Source organism: Glandiceps talaboti, chromosome 3 (genome assembly GCF_964340395.1).
Source record: "Glandiceps talaboti chromosome 3, keGlaTala1.1, whole genome shotgun sequence".
Taxonomy (NCBI): domain Eukaryota; kingdom Metazoa; phylum Hemichordata; class Enteropneusta; family Spengelidae; genus Glandiceps; species Glandiceps talaboti.
Genome location: NC_135551.1, coordinates 19,798,766 through 19,818,502, shown reverse-complemented (window position 1 = coordinate 19,818,502; position 19,737 = coordinate 19,798,766). Strand labels below are relative to the sequence as shown.

At 34.8% G+C, this 19,737-nt stretch overlaps 3 protein-coding genes across 3 annotated transcripts in view; all 3 read left to right on the top strand.

Annotated features, from left to right (window-relative positions):
- LOC144453904 (polycomb protein EED-like) overlaps positions 1–4,191 on the top strand; it is a 16,599-nt gene extending 12,408 nt beyond the window's left edge. Inside the window, exon 10 of the mRNA XM_078145256.1 lies at positions 2,707–4,191. Coding sequence (XP_078001382.1) covers positions 2,707–2,833 — 127 coding nt within the window. The 3' untranslated portion in view covers positions 2,834–4,191. The remainder of the gene's footprint in view (positions 1–2,706) is intronic.
- Positions 4,192–7,046: 2,855 nt separating this feature from the next.
- Positions 7,047–11,357, top strand: LOC144433176 (uncharacterized). The gene is made up of 5 exons (XM_078121485.1): positions 7,047–7,097; positions 7,268–7,411; positions 10,046–10,226; positions 10,650–10,779; positions 11,337–11,357. Exons 2-5 carry the CDS (start codon positions 7,282–7,284, stop codon positions 11,355–11,357), a joined length of 462 nt encoding a protein of 153 aa, XP_077977611.1. The 5' UTR covers positions 7,047–7,097; positions 7,268–7,281.
- A 402-nt stretch (positions 11,358–11,759) lies between these two features.
- On the top strand, positions 11,760–19,051 carry LOC144433437 (uncharacterized). The gene is made up of 4 exons (XM_078121755.1): positions 11,760–11,833; positions 12,999–13,217; positions 14,334–14,455; positions 18,442–19,051. Exons 1-4 carry the CDS (start codon positions 11,815–11,817, stop codon positions 18,613–18,615), a joined length of 534 nt encoding a protein of 177 aa, XP_077977881.1. The 5' UTR covers positions 11,760–11,814; the 3' UTR covers positions 18,616–19,051.
- Positions 19,052–19,737: the final 686 nt, after the last annotated feature.

The window sequence follows — 19,737 nt, the reverse complement described above, 5'->3', positions numbered from 1 at the left end:
GATGCACAAAGTGTAAAAAGTTTGTTATTGTACGTACAATAACAAACGTTTTATACATTGTTTAATGTTTTGCCGATTATTGAGATGTGAACATGGACTTGGTATATGTTATTTCACATTATTTTTTCAAGTACAAAAACATAGTGAAGCTGTTTTATCAAATAAAAATCCAAAATAAATACCAAATTCTCATCCATATGGCCACTTTAAAGTAATTTTGTGTTTGGAACAACAGTTTAGTTTGATTCAATGATTGACCAACCTGAATTTCCATTTGAAGTGCTTCAATGCTCAGATTGTGTAATCTATGTATTGTAAAAACTGCTTGTGTGTTCTAACCTTTCATTTGATCTGCCTAGCTGATGAACAGTTTTGGTCATTGTAAAATTATTAACTGTGGGACATTCCTTTAACATCGCAGTGGTCCTTTACAGCTGATGAACAGTTTTGGTCATTGTAAAATTATTAACTGTGAGACAGTCCTTTAACATCGCAGTGGTCCTTTACATCTGATGAACAGTTTTGGTCATTGTAAAATTATTAACTGTGGGACAGTCCTTTAATATCGCAGTGGTCCTTTACATCTGATGAACAGTTTTGGTCATTGTAAAATTATTAACTGTGGGACATTCCTTTAACATCGCAGTGGTCCTTTACAGCTGATGAACAGTTTTGGTCATTGTAAAATTATTAACTGTGGGACATTCCTTTAACATCACAGTGGTCCTTTACAGCTGATGAACAGTTGTGGTCATTGTAAAATTATTAACTGTGGGACAGTCCTTTAACATCGCAGTGGTCCTTTACAGCTGATGAACAGTTTTGGTCATTGTAAAATTATTAACTGTGGGACAGTCCTTTAACATCACAGTGGTCCTTTACAGCTGATGAACAGTTTTGGTCATTGTAAAATTATTAACTGTGGGACATTCCTTTAACATCGCAGTGGTCCTTTACAGCTGATGAACAGTTTTGGTCATTGTAAAATTATTAACTGTGGGACAGTCCTTTAACATCACAGTGGTCCTTTACAGCTGATGAACAGTTTTAGTCATTGTAAAATTATTAACTGTGGGACAGTCCTTTAACATCATAGTGGTCCTTTACAGCTGATGAACAGTTTTGGTCATTGTAAAATTATTAACTGTGGGACATTCCTTTAACATCACAGTGGTCCTTTACAGCTGATGAACAGTTTTGGTCATTGTAAAATTATTAACTGTGGGACATTCCTTTAACATCACAGTGGTCCTTTACAGCTGATGAACAGTTTTGGTCATTGTAAAATTATTAACTGTGTGACATTCCTTTAACATCGCAGTGGTCCTTTACAGCTGATGAACAGTTTTGGTCATTGTAAAATTATTAACTGTGGGACAGTCCTTTAACATCGCAGTGGTCCTTTACAGCTGATGAACAGTTTTGGTCATTGTAAAATTATTAACTGTGGGACATTCCTTTAACATCACAGTGGTCCTTTACAGCTGATGAACAGTTTTGGTCATTGTAAAATTATTAAGTGTGGGACAGTCCTTTAACATCACAGTGGTCCTTTACAGCTGATGAACAGTTTTGGTCATTGTAAAATTATTAACTGTGGGACATTCCTTTAACATCACAGTGGTCCTTTACAGCTGATGAACAGTTTTGGTCATTGTAAAATTATTAACTGTGGGACATTCCTTTAACATCGCAGTGGTCCTTTACAGCTGATGAACAGTTTTGGTCATTGTAAAATTATTAACTGTGGGACAGTCCTTTAACATCACAGTGGTCCTTTACAGCTGATGAACAGTTTTGGTCATTGTAAAATTATTAACTGTGGAACAGTCCTTTAACATCACAGTGGTCCTTTACAGCTGATGAACAGTTTTGGTCATTGTAAAATTATTAACTGTGGAACAGTCCTTTAACATCGCAGTGGTCCTTTACAGCTGATGAACAGTTTTGGTCATTGTAAAATTATTAACTGTGGGACATTCCTTTAACATCACAGTGGTCCTTTACAGCTGATGAACAGTTTTGGTCATTGTAAAATTATTAACTGTGGGACATTCCTTTAACATTGCAGTGGTCCTTTACAGCTGATGAACAGTTTTGGTCATTGTAAAATTATTAACTGTGGGACAGTCCTTTAACATCACAGTGGTCATTTACAGCTGATGAACAGTTTTGGTCATTGTAAAATTATTAACTGTGGGACATTCCTTTAACATCACAGTGGTCCTTTACAGCTGATGAACAGTTTTGGTCATTGTAAAATTATTAACTGTGGGACAGTCCTTGAACATTGCAGTGGTCCTTTACAGCTGATGAACAGTTTTGGTCATTGTAAAATTATTAACTGTGGGACAGTCCTTTAACATCACAGTGGTCCTTTACAGCTGATGAACAGTTTTGGTCATTGTAAAATTATTAACTGTGGGACATTCCTTTAACATCACAGTGGTCCTTTACACTTTCTATCTCTTAGAAACATACAGCCTAGCTCTGCGATTTATCATGCTTCAACTCAAATGCCAAGGATTCAATCTCAGATTTTTGCACTAGAGTTTTCTTATCAGTGGTACCATAAAGATTACATAGGATCATTCTTATGTATTAGGCTAACTTTTGCTTTACCTTTTGCCAACCAACTTGATTTCACACCTGAATTTGAATCGTAATCCAAACTGAGCCGTTAAAGCACTCTTGTTTTTTCAACAGATGTACAACACTGTCCCATCCAAAGTGTAGTGCAGCCATTAGACAGGCAAGTATGACCAGAAATGGCAGTATGCTGATATGTGTATGTGATGATGCCACAGTCTGGAGATGGGACAGGGTTAGATAACACCCCTGAAGACCAAATAGAATCTGCTGCCACAATAGAAAAAAACAATGACACTGCCAACATGTACATGTACTCCTACCTAGATTAGGGGTTGTATAGGATACTTGTTTTGGCCCATAACACAAACGATCCAAGTAGGAATGCTAAATAATTCAAACTATGACATCTGCAGGAAAAATATAAGTACACTTGGCCAGTTATGTGTGATTCAAAGTCTATCTGATGTACTGACTAAAGCGTCATAACTTACGTGTTTTAGAACTGTAAATAGTACGAACTGTGCCTTAGCCATTAGCTAAGTGTAAGTTACTAAAGTAGAAGTGTCTATTTTAGAGAAAGAGTACACAGTGTAAACTATGAAAGCAAGAGATTTTATGTCTGTCAGACAGTGTCTTGCTTAATGTCCAGGGATTCCATCTAAGGCTCTTGAATTAATATTATGTTATCAGTGGAGCTCTAAGGATTACATAGGATCATATTTTTTCTTCAATACCAACTTTGTCTATAGCTCTGCCTGACAACTGATTTTCACATCTTAATTGTAATCTTAATGTGAACTGAGTTACAACTTTTACAATCATGATTGATTACAATACACTTGGTATTTCAGCAGTACATCCATTATAGGAACACAAGCTGAGTTTATACGTATCTGGACGTGCTTTTTGCTGCATTTCGCAGTATTGTATTACTGAAAAATACTTAACCTCCATTTTATTATTAACTGAACCCAAACCTGGTATTAAGATATAAATCATAAATGATCCAATGATGTGATTTATGAAACAAGTCAAAAACTGTTCAGGAAATTCGTACTATGCAATGAACTAACTGTATGTATTCTAATAGTAACAATACCAAAAGACAAAGCATAATGTTATGGAAGCCTAGCCTTGACTTTAATATTATACTGGAATGTGGGTTTATATATTAAAGTATCGTCACTTGAGTGAAAAGCTTATATTTATAAACTCAGCTTGTGCCACGTTAATGCTGTGTTGTTAAAACGATAATTTGCAGGATGTATATTTAGTCAATATGTACAAACACTTTCAAGGGCTTCAGATGAACTTTTGATAATAAGCTATTTTTTTCCAGACATTCCATATTATAGATACTAAACTGACTAGTAACATTTGTATATCACACACAAGTACTTTTCTTTGAATACTTAAACATAAATCATCTGTACTGTGTTTTGACACGGTGATGTGTATTATCATTTATGTAGGTTCTTTTAATGTATTGTTAAAGTGGCCATATGGATGAGGATTGCGTATTTATTTTGGATTTGTAATTTATTAAAAAAAAAAAATTTTTATCGTCGTTTCCTACTTGAAAAATCAATGTGAAACAACATAGACCAAGTCTGTGTGTTGCAATACATTACAAAAACCAAAACACTGTGTACAATGTTTGTTTTTGTACGCACATCATTTTTTGCAATTTATTGAGTTACCAACAAGGACTTTGTCTATGTCGTTTCACATTGATTTTTCAAGCAGGAAGCCTTGATAATATAATTTTATAAATTAAAAACCCAAAATAAATACCCAATCCTTATCCATATTTGCCACTTTAACTCAAAATGTGTTTCACAGTATTGTTTTTTTCTATAAATTTTCAGACAAAATTTAATAGATACAAGGGAGAAGATTTTTGTACACACGATTGTGATGTAGTTTGTGTATATTTAATTCATAAATAAAATACTATACTTTGTATAATTTGGTTATCATTTATTTTTTTTAACCCCCAACACGCACTGCCCAGAGGATGCTATTACATTGGGTTCCGTCAGTCCGTTCATCCGTCCATTCATGGCTGTGTTGACCCTCATATCTCTATGCACAATATCTTTGTCATAAAACACACGTAAGGGGGGGGGGGGACTGTGTCTTCAATGAAGGCTTGTTAATCAAATAAGAATAGAATGAAAATGTAGATGAAATATGCCTTTAATTGATCATTATACCAGCACAAGCCAAGTTGAACAAAAATATGGAATATATTCTGTGGTCGTTCTACGTCACTGGTTCTGCTGTATTCAAAATATGAGTCTAAACGTTTAAAATTGGCATAAATTTTTCTTTGATATTCTAGGCACTGGTATAATTATGTTAGTCTCCAATATTTTTCTTCATTCTTTTGGACAATACTTGTGACCTAAGGGTTGTCAGGCTACTCGTCTAGCGACTCGTGACAAAGCCCCCTTAGGTCACTAGTATTTTCCTTTGAAGAAAAGTATTGGAATAGCATCTCAAAGTTATTGCCTTTGAACAGAAAATATGGATTATACACATTGGTCTTCGTACATCATAACAATGTGTATATATGTTGCTGGTTTTGCAATGCTCGAAATATAAGTGAAAACGTTCAAAATTGCCATCATTTTTTCCAAATTTTTCATAAAATTAAGCTTCATGAGGCATAATTATATTCCTCAATATTTTACTTCATTCAGGTGGAAAATACTCGTGACCTAAGGGTTTGTCACTATGAGTCTAGCAATTCATTGTGAGAAGGCCCCTTAGGTCACTCTTATTTTCCTGAGCTGAAGGAAGGGAAATATTGGGGAAATAATATCTGTAGTTTTTGTATTTCATAGCATCCTGTGCATGTTATTTTTAGTTCCTATTTGAGTTTAACAATATTTAGGATTTAAGTACATAAAATAACATCTTGAATTGTAAAAGGGCCTTTTATCTGTTGCCCTTCACAAAAAGGCTATGAAGAGGCCATCATATATGTAGCATTCAAGAGACAAATCACCAAAATGGATTATGCTAGTTCTGGTGAATTTAGCTGACTTAGACTGAGAGGGTGGCATTCATATTGTCAAACAACTAACTAGAATGAAGGGGTTTGCCTCCAGATTGATTTAAGATAAGGCTGAGAAGTCAACAGTCAGGCTACAGAACAACTTACTAGCGCCCTCTAGCTGAAATAAAACAAAGTAACCCATTTACAGGTTTACTGGGAGGAGATGCTGCTCTCTCAGTTTAATTACATTGACAGACAACTAGTTGTCAATGCCAACCTGTGATTCAGGTGTTTCATCCATAAGTCTGTCCAAGAATGGATTGTACCAAAGACAATGGCCAGGGTGTATGTATACAGAGTGATCATCAAGACATTCCCTGCATTTTGTACTTGTGCATAGACACCAGTATACCAACCCTCCTTTCCTATAGAGTATTTGTTCATGGAGGGGACTGTTGGCTTGACAGTAAGTGTACATTCCATGACATGTATCTTTTCATTCTAGTCGGATTTTATAATTGTACGTTCTTTAATCTATCTTTTCATGATGTACCAATGACTGTAACCTCTGTATGAGACCTTTGGTTGGGTCACAGCTTACAACTGTCTAGATGTCACCATCTAGATGTCACCAACATAGGTTATTCTTGCATAAAGAGTAGTCTAGTTCAAGACAGGGACAGTACTACGTATTAAAATGAAGTATTTAATACGTAATACTGTCGCTGTCTGGAACTAGACTAAAAAAAAAGAACCTCATGGTATCATTGCATTGTGATAAGCATACAGCTCAAGCTGCTCAACCCAGCTCATCATTCACATGGTGCTGTTACACAAACAGTTGAATATAAATAATATAAAAAGCGAGGCACATTTAGAACAAATTTGTGTCACTTATCTTTATATTGTCTTTGTTTCTGGTATCTTGCTAAGATAGTAAATGTCTATAATATGAAGGCAACGAAGTGTTACTTACACAGGGCACACAGGCTTAGTTATGTTTATGAAAACAAACAAACAAAATAAATAAAACAAACAATAAATAAATAAATACATACTGACAAGCATCAAGAGAGTATTTATAAATTATTATCAACTACAAGAATTACTAAATGTTTTCCCCACATAGTGTAGTATGTATGTAGTGGGGTATGACATCGCTACCGATTTTATAAGAATATCGCCAATCCCTATAATAACGTCATTGTTTTGTATTAGGACCGTCATAGACAAGAATAAAACCATTTAGGAAAGGAATAACAGTTTACAAGCGACTGTGATTCTCACATCCATGTCTGTATCATTCTGTGTATCCATCCCATGCGTGATAGCGCCCTCTAAAGCGAGGTCATGGCAGGTCATTATCTAGTCTTTCACTTTGCTAGCTTTTATATACTGTGTAGTATAGTCTGTATATGGCAACGCCAGAGTAAACACGTACGTGGAACATTCATCTTCTTAGATACGTGAATACAGTGCATATGGAGCTCGTCTTCCAACGGTGAATAAGTTGCAATAAATAACAAATGGTGTAGAAGATACAATAAAATGAGATAAAATGAATTAATACTTAGTCTGGGTTCACATTCTCGATCTATCAAATTGCAACTTATTCACTGTTGGAAGAGGAGCTCCCTATGTACAGTGCTTATTTTATTGTCCTATTTCTAGATTTCGTTTGTGTGATGGGTTGTACAACTAGTGCAGAGGACAAGCATAGCAAGCTACCACATTCAGAACTACCAGTAGACGCCTCCAAGTATGAACCTCCGGTCGAGTACATGTTTATAGACGTGCCAGTCAAACTGTCAGTTCGTAAGTGTGCATTGAATTGTTTACCCTGGTCTCTATACCCGGCTTCTCGATGTATTTACATTGATACGTAACAAAAATTATTTTATCGGGTTTTTTCTTCAGGAAAACACAAAATAGTTTTAAAATGTCTCAAAGTGAAGAGTTGGACATTTATTTTTCTGATTTTGTTTTGATTTCCTCATTGGCAGAGAGTTGATTGCCTCATTATAGACGGTAGACCCTTTGTGGTGTAGGGTCATATACTATATAGATATACTAGTACGCTGCGGGGTTCCGACTCGTCGTCTCCCTTCCGCTATAGTTCTTCCCTATTTCAAATATCGAGATTTCATTGGCAGGGATTTTGGGAATTTTAAACCACCCATACCCTTGTATATATCCACAGCTAGGTCTGTGATTGTCCTATATATTGTAATTGTCACATTGGTGTTGACGAGAAAACAAATGTAGCAGGCAGGGCCACACAGCTAATGATTTGCTTTTCTATTCAAATCTTTGGTCTGATAGACCACAGGGTGCAGCGAGATTATCTGGGAGATTACTCATTCATGCACAAACTAGTACAATCTTTTATACCAGTTTACGCATCACTGAGTGTTCCTTGAGTGTGATATAATAACTCATACATAGATGAGAGATAAAGCAAAGTGTTAATGTAACTGATCTCTTGGCAACTGGGTGTTTTAATTTAGATAAGAGGAGAAGAATGGACAGGATGTCTTTATTTAAGTCAGTAAAGAGTGAATTACAGAGAAAACTGGCAAGTGAAGGAAGAAAAAAAAAGTTTTGTATCACCCACAAAAATCAATGCTCGCTGCACCCTGTGATTTTACATAGTGAAAACATAGAGTTAATGAGTAACAGGAATACACACAAATAACAGTCTGTCAGTGACATAAAATGAGGAAATGTATAATGTGCACAATGGTTCTAGGACAAACGCCCCCCGGACAAACGCCCCCATAGGACAAATGCCCCCGATAGGACTGTTGTTGCCTACGAATAGAGATAAAAAATATCTAGATTTTGGGAGTACACTTAAAATATGGTTTTATCACTTTTATTGTATAACGGATGAATAGACAGAAGATGTTCAAAAAATGTTGAATTCGACCAAAATAGGGCATGATTGGGTTTGATCACTTTTATTGTATTATTACCAAAAGCGTGCTTATAAAGCTTATAAGGCGTGCTAATAAAGCCGCTAATGTGACCAAGAAAGGCGCATTTGGGTGGCTTACTTAAAATACGCTCTTTATCAATTGTAAATTGTATTATTGATGAATGGACCGAAGCTGGCTTGGAAGATGTTTAATTCAACCAAGATTTCAGGTGGTGTACTTATGTTAAAAAATAACTCAAACACAATCACTAATATATACACATGTACACTTTAATTCGGGCATTAGACTGAAATTGTGATGACAGTGAGCACATGTGGCTTTAGGTTAGGATGGATATTGTTGAGCTGTTGTAGAAGATGTCGATAAGTTTCACCTTGTTTGTTCGGCAGCAGGGCATATACGCATGGTATAACATCCATCACACCCATCTTGGTCTTTTCATTCGTAAAACAATAGAAGTAATAAAACCATATTAAGTGCACCGCTCGAAATCACACCCTTCTTGATCTTTTCATTCGTAATACAATAAAAGTGATAAAAACCACCGCCTGAAATCAAGTCTTTCCATCGCAATATACATGATGATGTAGTAGAAATGCTAAGTAACCCTAAAAAACATGACTTTCTTGGGTGAGTTGTGAGCCATAGTCCTACCGTAGGCATTTGTTCGGGGGCATTTGTCCAAGGGGCATTTGTCCAAGGGGGCATTTGTCCAAGGGGCATTTGTCCGGGGGACGTTTGTCCTGTTACTGTGCACAATGTCTGTCAAAATGATAAACTATCAGTGTTGACCCCCTTGTGAACCTAACACTTTCTGTTGAGAGTATCTTGTTACAACAAGTTTAATCTTTGGATTAAAGACAGCTGTATGTAAGTGAATTGATAGTTTGGCAGAAAACAGGCAAAAAATCAAATCAGGTAATCGTTATACCTTGTATTATATTAATCATTGTACCAAACATTGTTTACTTGAACTTGAAAGGGTTGTTAAATCAGACCACACCATGTTATTACTATTTTCAACCCTGACAAGTGATCATTAGTCTAGTTCCATGATGGACAGTATACACATTTTTACCGTCTAGTCAAGGTCCCAATGAAAGGTGTCAAGTGTGTTTGAATGTCATAGTGAACGAAGAACAATGGTGCATGTCAGTAGTATTAATCCATCATAAATTGACAGGCTCTCTGTCAACATCACTCATTAACACATTTGATACAGCTGTTTTGACCATTTTTTGACTATCGCAGGAATTTAGCACATAATATGCAAATGTCCAACTCCTCCTCCAGTTTGTTTAAACTATTTAGATCATGTGGGGACGCAAGGATGTCATCATGTTTATATGAACACTGTGGGAGAAGCACAGAATTATGTGCGATTGTTGGGGACTGTGACTAGATGGTAAAAGTGTGTATACTGTCCGTCATGGAACTAGACTAAGTGGTCATAAACAATTGCAGTAGATGTTGTGCATTAATTAACATAATTTTATATTTCAATCTACAGAAGGTGTATTTGGAGTGGAATTGACCTCAGATGTTGATGCCTATTATCCAATATTGTCCAGGGCACACCGAGAAGCTCTCAGTCTCCTACAATTTAACATGATCCCTGGTACCGTAGCTAGAGATGGTGCATTTTCTCGAAGTATGACTTTCCAATTCCAGGGTATCTTTGCAAGAATGAGGTTTGAATTCAAATGATTTTCCAGAGTGTCTTTGTGTTGGGAGGAGGATAGTGATTATTTTGATGTTCAGTATAGTGAAATTAATGATAGTTACCGACAACTTTAACACAAATTATACAGTAATACAGTAATAAAGTCAGATATGAATGTCAATTATATATAGTTCTTAGTAAATATAGGGTCAAAAACAAATGGGGGGGGGGGGATATTGAATATGGATCTTGGAATATTGTCAATTTCCTAATAATATTCAATACAATAATCTTCATCAAGTGATGGATGTAGCTTTGCATTTCTTTATTACAGTCAATTTGTCATAAACCTGAGTTGTCCTCAACAAAGAACCTATAAAGACCAAAGCTGTAATCAGATATCCATACCATGCATTCATTCTAAACATATATTCATTGCCATCATTTACAGTGATACCCAACCTGTAGAGCTACATGTAGTGAAAAGTGTCATATCTCCTCAGTTTATGCAGACAGGATTTACGGCAGCATTCAGTACTGTTCGTGAGACTGTCACTGATACCTCACATCTAATACTGCAGGTTAGAAGTATATTTATATATATATATATATATATATATATATATATATATATATATATATATATATATATATATATATATATATATATATATATATATATATATATATATATATATATATATATATATATATATATATATATATATATATATATATATATATATATATATATATATATATATATATACGAATGAAAATTTCTACTCACAGACAAATCAAACCAATGGAAAGCTGGGTATTGATACAACAAGTGTTCTGATTACAGATTTTCACAGATTTCGGATATTTAGATCTGAACCTGCCCTAGCTGCAACTGGAGTATTATTTTTTTTTCATCACAAGCAACAATATATTCACTGAAAATTGTTAAAATATCAATAATTAGATACTGTACATGTTAATTAGAGGTCTATTTTATCTATAAGTAGTATAGAAATAAGTCAAAATCATGAGTCATTGATACGCTGATTTTTGGCTGCGGACCCCAAAAATCAATTTGATTGGATTTATTGCACGTATAGATATGTTTACCCACAGGTGATTCAATACTGTTCAGGGTGTACAAAATTATGATTAAGATATTATATGTAACAAAACAGTTTCAGAGAAAATGTTCCAGTTGCAGCTAAGTGCAGCTTTATGGATTTATATCTATTGGCAAGAGCTGTTTAACTTTCATAGAAATATACATATTGATTTAATATTGTATTTGTTCTGCAACATAGAAAATTACTTTGTATTGGACTTTTGCACTATGCAAATTCTTTGATTGAATGATTGATTGATTGGTTGGTTGGTTGGTTGATTGATTGATTGGTTGTTTGGTTGGTTGGTTGGTTGGTTGGTTGATTGATTGATTGATTGATTGGTTGGTTGGTTGGTTGATTGATCGATTGATTATCATCAGTTGTCAATTGAGATGTTCTATTACCCCTCATTGGTAATTAAAGATACAAGATGTAAGTGCTAGAGGTGGTCGATTAGTGTGTTTGGAGTCTTCACTCGCAAGACAAGCACCCACTACTGCTCAAGCCATGAGAGGCAACACAGGCAGTAAGTCTATATCATTTTTAACACCAGTAGATATAGTTTTTGTAGTTTCATTTGATATACAGGCAACACAGGCAGTGAGTCTATATCACTTTTAACACCAGTAGATATAGTTTTTGTAGTTTCATTTGATATATAGGAAACACGGGCAGTGAGTCTATATCACTTTTAACACCAGTAGATATAGTTTTTGTAGTTCCATTTGATATATAGGCAACACAGGCAGTGAGTCTATATCACTTTTAACACCAGTAGATATAGTTTTTGTAGTTTCATTTGATATATAGGAAACACGGGCAGTGAGTCTATATCACTTTTAACACCAGTAGATATAGTTTTTGTAGTTTCATTTGATATATAGGCAACACAGGCAGTGAGTCTATATCATTTTTAACACCAGTAGATATAGTTTTTGTAGTTTCATTTGATATATAGGCAACACAGGCAGTAAGTCTATATCACTTTTAACACTAGTAGATATAGTTTTTGTAGTTTCATTTGATATATTGAATCTGTTTTTTATTTTTGAAAAGCACATATACTATACTTGTATTGGTAGGTTAAAAAATGTTTGGCATAAGAAAACATTTTTGTACTTAGCTTAGTTTCATGTACATGTCTTAGGTACATGCAGTAGGCACCTTTGAAACAAAAGTATTAACCTTTGCTCTTTATTTGTATAAGAAAACTCCAACCCATTCTCGGTTAAAATCAAGAAAAAAAAAATTAGTGGCTACCATACAAATTTTAGAGATAGAGATTGAGTAAATTTGAAGTGAAATCATTTTAGAATCAAAATGGCCACCAAATACTGTGTTAAATCTATGTGAAAATAAAGTGTCGTTACCTTGAAAAGACGCTAGTGAACCCCCAATTTTTTTATAACATTGAAGAGAACACAAATAATTTAGCTTTCCTGTGGCAACTGTTTGAAAGATTTTAAAAAAGTATGAGATTTCCAGTCTGATTGCTTGACTAGGCACGTTCTACCTTAAAAGCTAATATGGCATTTTTACTTAAATGAAGAAAAAAAAATGAAAGTTGATTATCGAATTCTCTGTACAAAGGTGGATACAGTATTTCAAGCTATGGATGGAACTTCCAATTTGTTGCATTTTAGTTGTCATTTATTTAATCGATTTGTGGCAATGTTGTGTTTTCTTTACAGTGTTTGGTGTTGATCTGCTCTTCCAGATTCCAACTCAATCCAGTTCAGCTATGTATACATACCAGGCAGTCAACATTCCAATTATGACAAAAGTAAAACAAGGATTTGCTTCGATGTCTCTTCAAACTGAATTTGATTTCAATGCACAGCTCCAATCTTTTCTGTCTGTGGGTTGGAAATTGGTGGACATCTTCTATGATTCTTCAACGACAACTCAAGGTATTTGTCTATTTTTCTACTCTACCCTTATTAGCATTCAGCTTCGAAAAATACAAGTGTAGCATTTCCATGTTGTACTCTTTTATTTATAGAAAATACCAGTTATATAAAAACAACACATTCTTATCAGCAACTACTGTAAGGTGCATTTAAGAGCACAGAGTTCTTTTTCACAAATTTTGTTCATGGCTTCATGCATATTGCCATACGTTGAGTGGCCATGACTAAATTCTAGCCCTCACTTTGAGTCAAAGTGGCTAGACTTCAAGCACTAACGTTACCACTCTATTTGCTATCCTAACTGACATTTGGATTTTGAATTTCGCCGTCCTTCCTCATCTTCAATGTCCCACTGGTCTTGAAATGCATTCCTATATAGACTGTTATTACTATTAGACATATTTAAATTGTGCCATCAGCTCACATGCTGAATCCACAGTTAGGTGTCATCATAGAATTGTGTACGTCGTATTCAATTCAAAAGTCACTAATATTTTGCTCACATAATGTGTGCGTGTGGCAGGGCGTGACTTCTAGACCAGTGGACTGCTATCATCATATAGACAATACCAAGAAAATTTCCTTTTTTCTAATGTACACACATTTGCCAAAATATACTTGTTACAGAACACCACTTTCTGAACTCTTTCAGCGCCAGCTAAATGTGTGATTAAAGTAACATCATACAACCAAAAGTTATAAGATCTGTCTCTCTAATTTTTCCAGTAACATAGTTTTAAGACTGAGAAATTTGAAGAAAATAGGGAACTTGCAATCCAGCCATATTGAATATTGCATCATGGGAAATGTGATAATAAATACTATTGAATTGGTATTGTAAACAATACTGTTACATTGTTTGCATTCACGAATGATCAATTCATAGTTACCCTGACCACTGTGGGAGGTTTATTTTATCGGTAGCTCCAGATTAGGTATTATGATAACCACAGATAATCCCATAGTCCTTTGCATCTGAGCATGCTCAGTCTGGATTGCAAGTTCCCTATTGGTATAATATTTTGCTGTCATAATAAGTTTATTTAATAACTTTGCATTACAGAATACTTCCCCTTGTTGTTGCATGACCCCCTACCTTTGTACTGTTATTTACAGGTGGGTTCAATCCTGTCATCACACAGAATTCACTGTGGTTCTTTGAAAAGGAGATGGACAGAATAAACGACAACATTGCACAGTATGAAGGCAGTGTTATAGAGTACTGGCACAAAGTAAAAGTAAGTTAGGGAGTCTCATGGTATATATTTTATTGACCTTGTTTAATGAGAGTAGCCTGGTAAACTCTAAAAGGAGTTTATCTCCCCCAGGGCCCTCAATAATTTGACAAAAATGTAAAATACAACAATCACATACAAACATGTTAACAGGACATAAAACAACATTTAAAACAACAAAGATACACGTTAAAATTCTTCCCAATAATGTTTTACATAACCGCTTTTAAAAGAGGCAAGTGTCTCTAAAGATTTTTACTTCTGCTTTCAGCTTATTCCACCCAATAACACCTTGTATTGTCCATGAGTTTTTTAAAACATTAAGTTTGGCTCTGGTGACATCTAACTTATTTTGGGAGCTATCTCTTGTCGTGCGGCTATGACGCTGATTGACAACTTGAAACATTTCCGTCATATACGATGGTACCATACATTTCAAGGATTTAAACACTAAACACATATTTTTGTATGTAATTCTATCAGGCAAAGGCATAATATGCAAAGATTTAAAAAAGTTCCTTTGTAGGATAGTTGTAATTGAAGTCCATCATAACACGCACAGCTCATTTCTGTAATTTAAATAACTTGTTTAAATTTGCACTTGTTCCCCATGCACTACAACAATAGTCCAAATAAGGAAGTAAGTAGTCATTATAATATATTCGTCTAGTACTGACTGGTAAATAACGTTTTATAAGTCTGAGTAATGCAGTACGTGAATTGACCTTTTTAGCTCCGCTGTCAGCAAAAGCTGAAAGCATCTAAGCTTTAGGTATAGGTGGGTATAGAGGTATAGAATATATTAAGTGAATCATAGGTGTCTGTCAACTTTTTATATTTTCATCATCTTCTCTGAAAGTGACAGTCAGAATTCTTCGATATTTGGTGTGCATGTTCCCTGGGGGGAGGCCATTCAGGTTTGTTCATACCAAGTTGATCTGTGCCATTTTCAATTTTTTACGATTTTTTTTTTCAAAAATGATATTTTCATCATCTCCTCAAATACTACTTGTCAGATTGCTTTGATATCTGGTGTGTTGATGCGCAGAGGGTAGCTTACTCAGATTTGTTAATTTCAAGTCAGCACATCTTTTCTATTTTTGATGATTTTTTTTTTGTAAATTCACAAAAAAATTAATATGTTAATGAGCATTGTGACCGACGCCATATTGGAAGTCAGTCCACGAGACTTTAGTAAACTGCCACTTTTCAAAAGACACTATTGACGTCAAACAAGCAATGTAATATGTGCTATAGTCATCATTCTACACATTGTGCACCCAAATGACAAGTGTTTGTTCGAAACAGGGTTGTAAACTTGAAATCCAAATTCTGCACCCTTTCTACATAATCAGCCAGTCTGCAATACCCTCATTTGCATACAATCTATCCTTCAAATAGCGACTGTTACATTTTGAATAGCTGCTCACGGGCCTTATTTTTGGGTATTTTCAACTCGCCGTAACTTTCACTAGAGTCCACCATTTTAGATACTGTAAACGCCTAAACCTCAACTGACATCTCTTCTTTTGGGCCAGCAAAATCAATTTTGGAATTACATTTAGGAATACTGATTTTCAGACGAATTCGGGACGCATACTTGAGGCCTTAAAGTTCGACCCAGTTTTTCGCTCACAGTTTCCTTAAATACGGACCGGAAAGTTTACAAATTTCACAAAAAGGTGGATTTTTATGTGTTTTAAATAACCATGGTAAGTAAATTTAGTAGGATCGTTGTGTTAAACAGTCCGGTCTGATTTGACCCGGAAGTTGAAGCTGACCTTGTTTGACCGGGTGATTTTCCACAGCAAGCAGCAACGCGGGAGTTCTTGGTACTCACTAATATCACACTTCAGACCCACTATAAAAGTTTGATGTTTTCAGATAACATGTAACTTGTGATTAATTCTATATTGTCGTGCAATTTGAAGTGACAGTGAACCAGAATGAAGACAACTCGCGTAAGCAAGGCAAGGCATGCCTATGCCCTATCCTAGGCATGCGGTTGAAGTTATTACAGTACGTACAGTGAATCGACCAAACTTTGTTTATTGGCCGACAGTTTACATGTAAACGATGTGAACATGTGTTGCCATTTCCAAAATGCAAATATTTGGCAAGTAAAAATAATTAGAATAATTACAACTTTAATTTGGCTTCAGACTTTGCATTATGTTTTGCATATCTTTCCCCGTTTTACATGTAAATCCAAAAAGGTTCTCTCTGGTCATGTCAGTGATCATACCGGGACTGCTTTTAGTACGAGCGAGGTGAGGCATGTTGAGGTATTTTGTTGAGAATTATAAATATTGCGAATTGTCAAGTACAAGGTTTAAATACAATGGAATGATGAAAAAAATTGGCCGAGTCTGCTGACAGGTGCTGGTCACGAGACACTCCGTAAATTAAAATATCAGATGATGTTATGTCTACTTCAAGTTGAATGTTGTTGACAATTATGGACAGTGTTTTTGGTAAATTTGTTAGAAAATTGAAATTCAAATTGCCTAAAAATTATTTTAGATCCCTAGTTTATTTCATTCATCATTAAAATTTTCCAGGTTTAAAGCTGTAAGACACTGGAATTATTTATAGCCAACCTCAAAAATCCTTTGTGTGTGCGTGTATGTGTGCATTTTCCAGTCATTATTTTTCAGAGATTTTATGTAATTTTCTCAACAGTAGATTTTTTAAATAAAATGGTGACTATGATATACAAGTACAATATTTTACCAACTTTCTGTGTAAAATGGGTTTTATAGTGAGACATCATATGAAACCACTAACCACTTTATTACATCGCTACCAAAATAAAAACTAAAAAGAACAGCGGAGCTATTCTGACCGATAGGTCGCTTGTTATAAATTGAATCAGTGTTTGACTTCCAGGTTAAATGTTGATCAACAACAACTCCCAGAAGTCTCTCTTCATTTACACACTGCAATGTATCCTAACCAATTTTACAATGAAGTGTGTTTCTTGGTAAACGTGACAATCTCTGGTATATTCTCAATTACAGGGAGTCTCATGGTATATTCACAATTACAGGAATTACAAAACATAATTATGAAATACATGTGTGTACCAGAGATTACTTGCATTGTTGTTGCGTGCACTTATAAACGATATTTGCACTGCAGTGCAATACTTAAAACATTGTTGCATACCTGCATGCAAATGATATGCAAATGAGGTGCAGTCATTCATTGCACATGGAAGCGTGTGATCACACAGTGTCATTTTTATGGAAATTTGCTGTTTTGGATAAACATTATATGTAATAATAACAGAATCCCATGCCACGTATGTGAGTTCCTGTGTGAGTACTCATGGGTATTTGCACTCGTGTTTGCAGTCTATTTTCTGCTGTATTGTCATGAGCATAGTGAGTGAAAATACAGCCATGGGAACAATACAAGCGCTTGTGCAAATATCCATATGCCATACTTGCTCTTGTGTGTCATGGGGTTGTCATAGTATCCATTGTCTGTTTATTATAAAGGCTAAGTAAAACTCAATGGAAACACATTTCAAACTTTATGTGCGTGTCTTTCATGATGTTGTCACAAGAAAAATGACACTCTAAATCTTTATCTTGTTTATTAAACCTGTGTTATATTGTCTAAAGTAGTGCTTCGAAGCAAATTTTTTTTTGTTTTTTTGAATTCTTGACAAACTTGTCACTCAATCTACTATTTATGGCAGTTACTGTTCTTTTTATTTATAGTACTTTAGAGCAAGTGTGTATGTGGGGCAGATGTCATTTGCTTGTTCATGATTGGTTCTGCAGTTGTCTTCACTGAAGCAATGTAGGGAAGGTTATTTTTATGTTTCCCCACGGATCTGCAGACTGTATGGGCTGGACAAACAGGGGAAAAAGAGACTGATGCGAGGGTATTTAAGTGAATGCGCATGCTGACCACAAATAATTGCTTTTTTTTGTTTGGCCTTACAGTAAAATAGCTTCTTCTTTTCTTGTCCTATATAGTATAGTAGAATGACAGGCCAAGGAACACCTGAAGGAAGCTGGAATAATGTCATCGTTGAAATGGGTCAGAGAGGTTGGGAATTGGGTTGTATTCTACAAACCATGGAGAGTCAAATTTCAGGAACTGTTCAAAGAATGAAGATCCTGTTGATGTTTCAGAGGAAGATCAAGTAGGAAATGTCTTCTGTAGTCAAGAAAGTGCTATTCTGTAAATCTATAAATATTCACAATATCACAAATTAGAAACATTTCTTTCATATTAAGAAGTAAAAGAATGTCATAATATCGTACATGTAATAACATTTTACCTCATGCTTAGAGAGTCAAAATAGAACAAGAAGGCTGACTTATATTTTGTTGTACCTGTAATAACATTTTACCTCATGCGTAGAGAGTCAAAATAGAACAAGAAGGCTGACTTATATTTTGTTGTACCTGTAATAACATTTTACCTCATGCGTAGAGAGTCAAAATAGAACAAGAAGGCTGACTTATATTTTATTGTACCTGTAATAACATTTTACCTCATGCTAGAGGGTCAAAATAGAACAAGAAGCCTGACTTATATTTTATTGTACATGTAATAACATTTTACCTCATGCGTAGAGTCAAAATAGAACAAGAAGGCTGACTTATATTGTATTGTACCTGTAATATTATTTTATCTCATACTAGAGGGTCAAAATAGAACAAGAAGGCTGACTTATATTTTATTGTACCTGTAATAACATTTTATCTCATACTAGAGGGTCAAAATAGAACAAGAAGGCTGACTTATATTGAACTGTACTATAACATTTTTTCTTGTGCTTGAGGGTCAAAATAGAACAAGAAGGCTGACTTATATTTTATTGTACCTGTAATTACATTTTACCTCATGTGTAGAGAGTCAAAATAGAACAAGAAGGCTGACTTATATTGTACTGTACTATAACATTTTTTCTCGTGCTAGAGGGTCAAAATAGAACAAGAAGCCTGACTTTATGACCTGTAAAACATTTTACCTCATGCTAGAGGGTCAAAATAGAACAAGAAGGCTGACTTATATCGTATTGTACATGTAATAACATTTTACCTCATGCTAGAGGGTCAAAATAGAACAAGAAGGCTGACTTATATCGTATTGTACCTGTAATTACATTTTACCTCATGCTTAGAGAGTCAAAGTTAATAATGAATTAGAGAATTTTCCAAAGCTATTAGTGATAAAATTATCATTTTAGCTCATTAGTTTTTTAAAGCATTCTTTTTTTAGATAATTTTGAGAAACTTTGATTATAAATTTCAATAGTTCTT

Excerpts from the sequence above, each read along its gene's own strand:
- LOC144433176 (XM_078121485.1), top strand. The coding sequence starts at position 7,282 with ATGGGTTGTACAACTAGTGCAGAGGACAAGCATAGCAAGCTACCACAT. Across the intron at positions 7,412-10,045 it reads GCCAGTCAAACTGTCAGTTC|AAGGTGTATTTGGAGTGGAA; the intron begins GTAAGTGTGCAT and ends TTCAATCTACAG. Across the intron at positions 10,227-10,649 it reads GGTATCTTTGCAAGAATGAG|TGATACCCAACCTGTAGAGC; the intron begins GTTTGAATTCAA and ends CATCATTTACAG.
- LOC144433437 (XM_078121755.1), top strand. Across the intron at positions 13,218-14,333 it reads TTCTTCAACGACAACTCAAG|GTGGGTTCAATCCTGTCATC; the intron begins GTATTTGTCTAT and ends TGTTATTTACAG. Across the intron at positions 14,456-18,441 it reads AGTACTGGCACAAAGTAAAA|TATAGTAGAATGACAGGCCA; the intron begins GTAAGTTAGGGA and ends TGTCCTATATAG.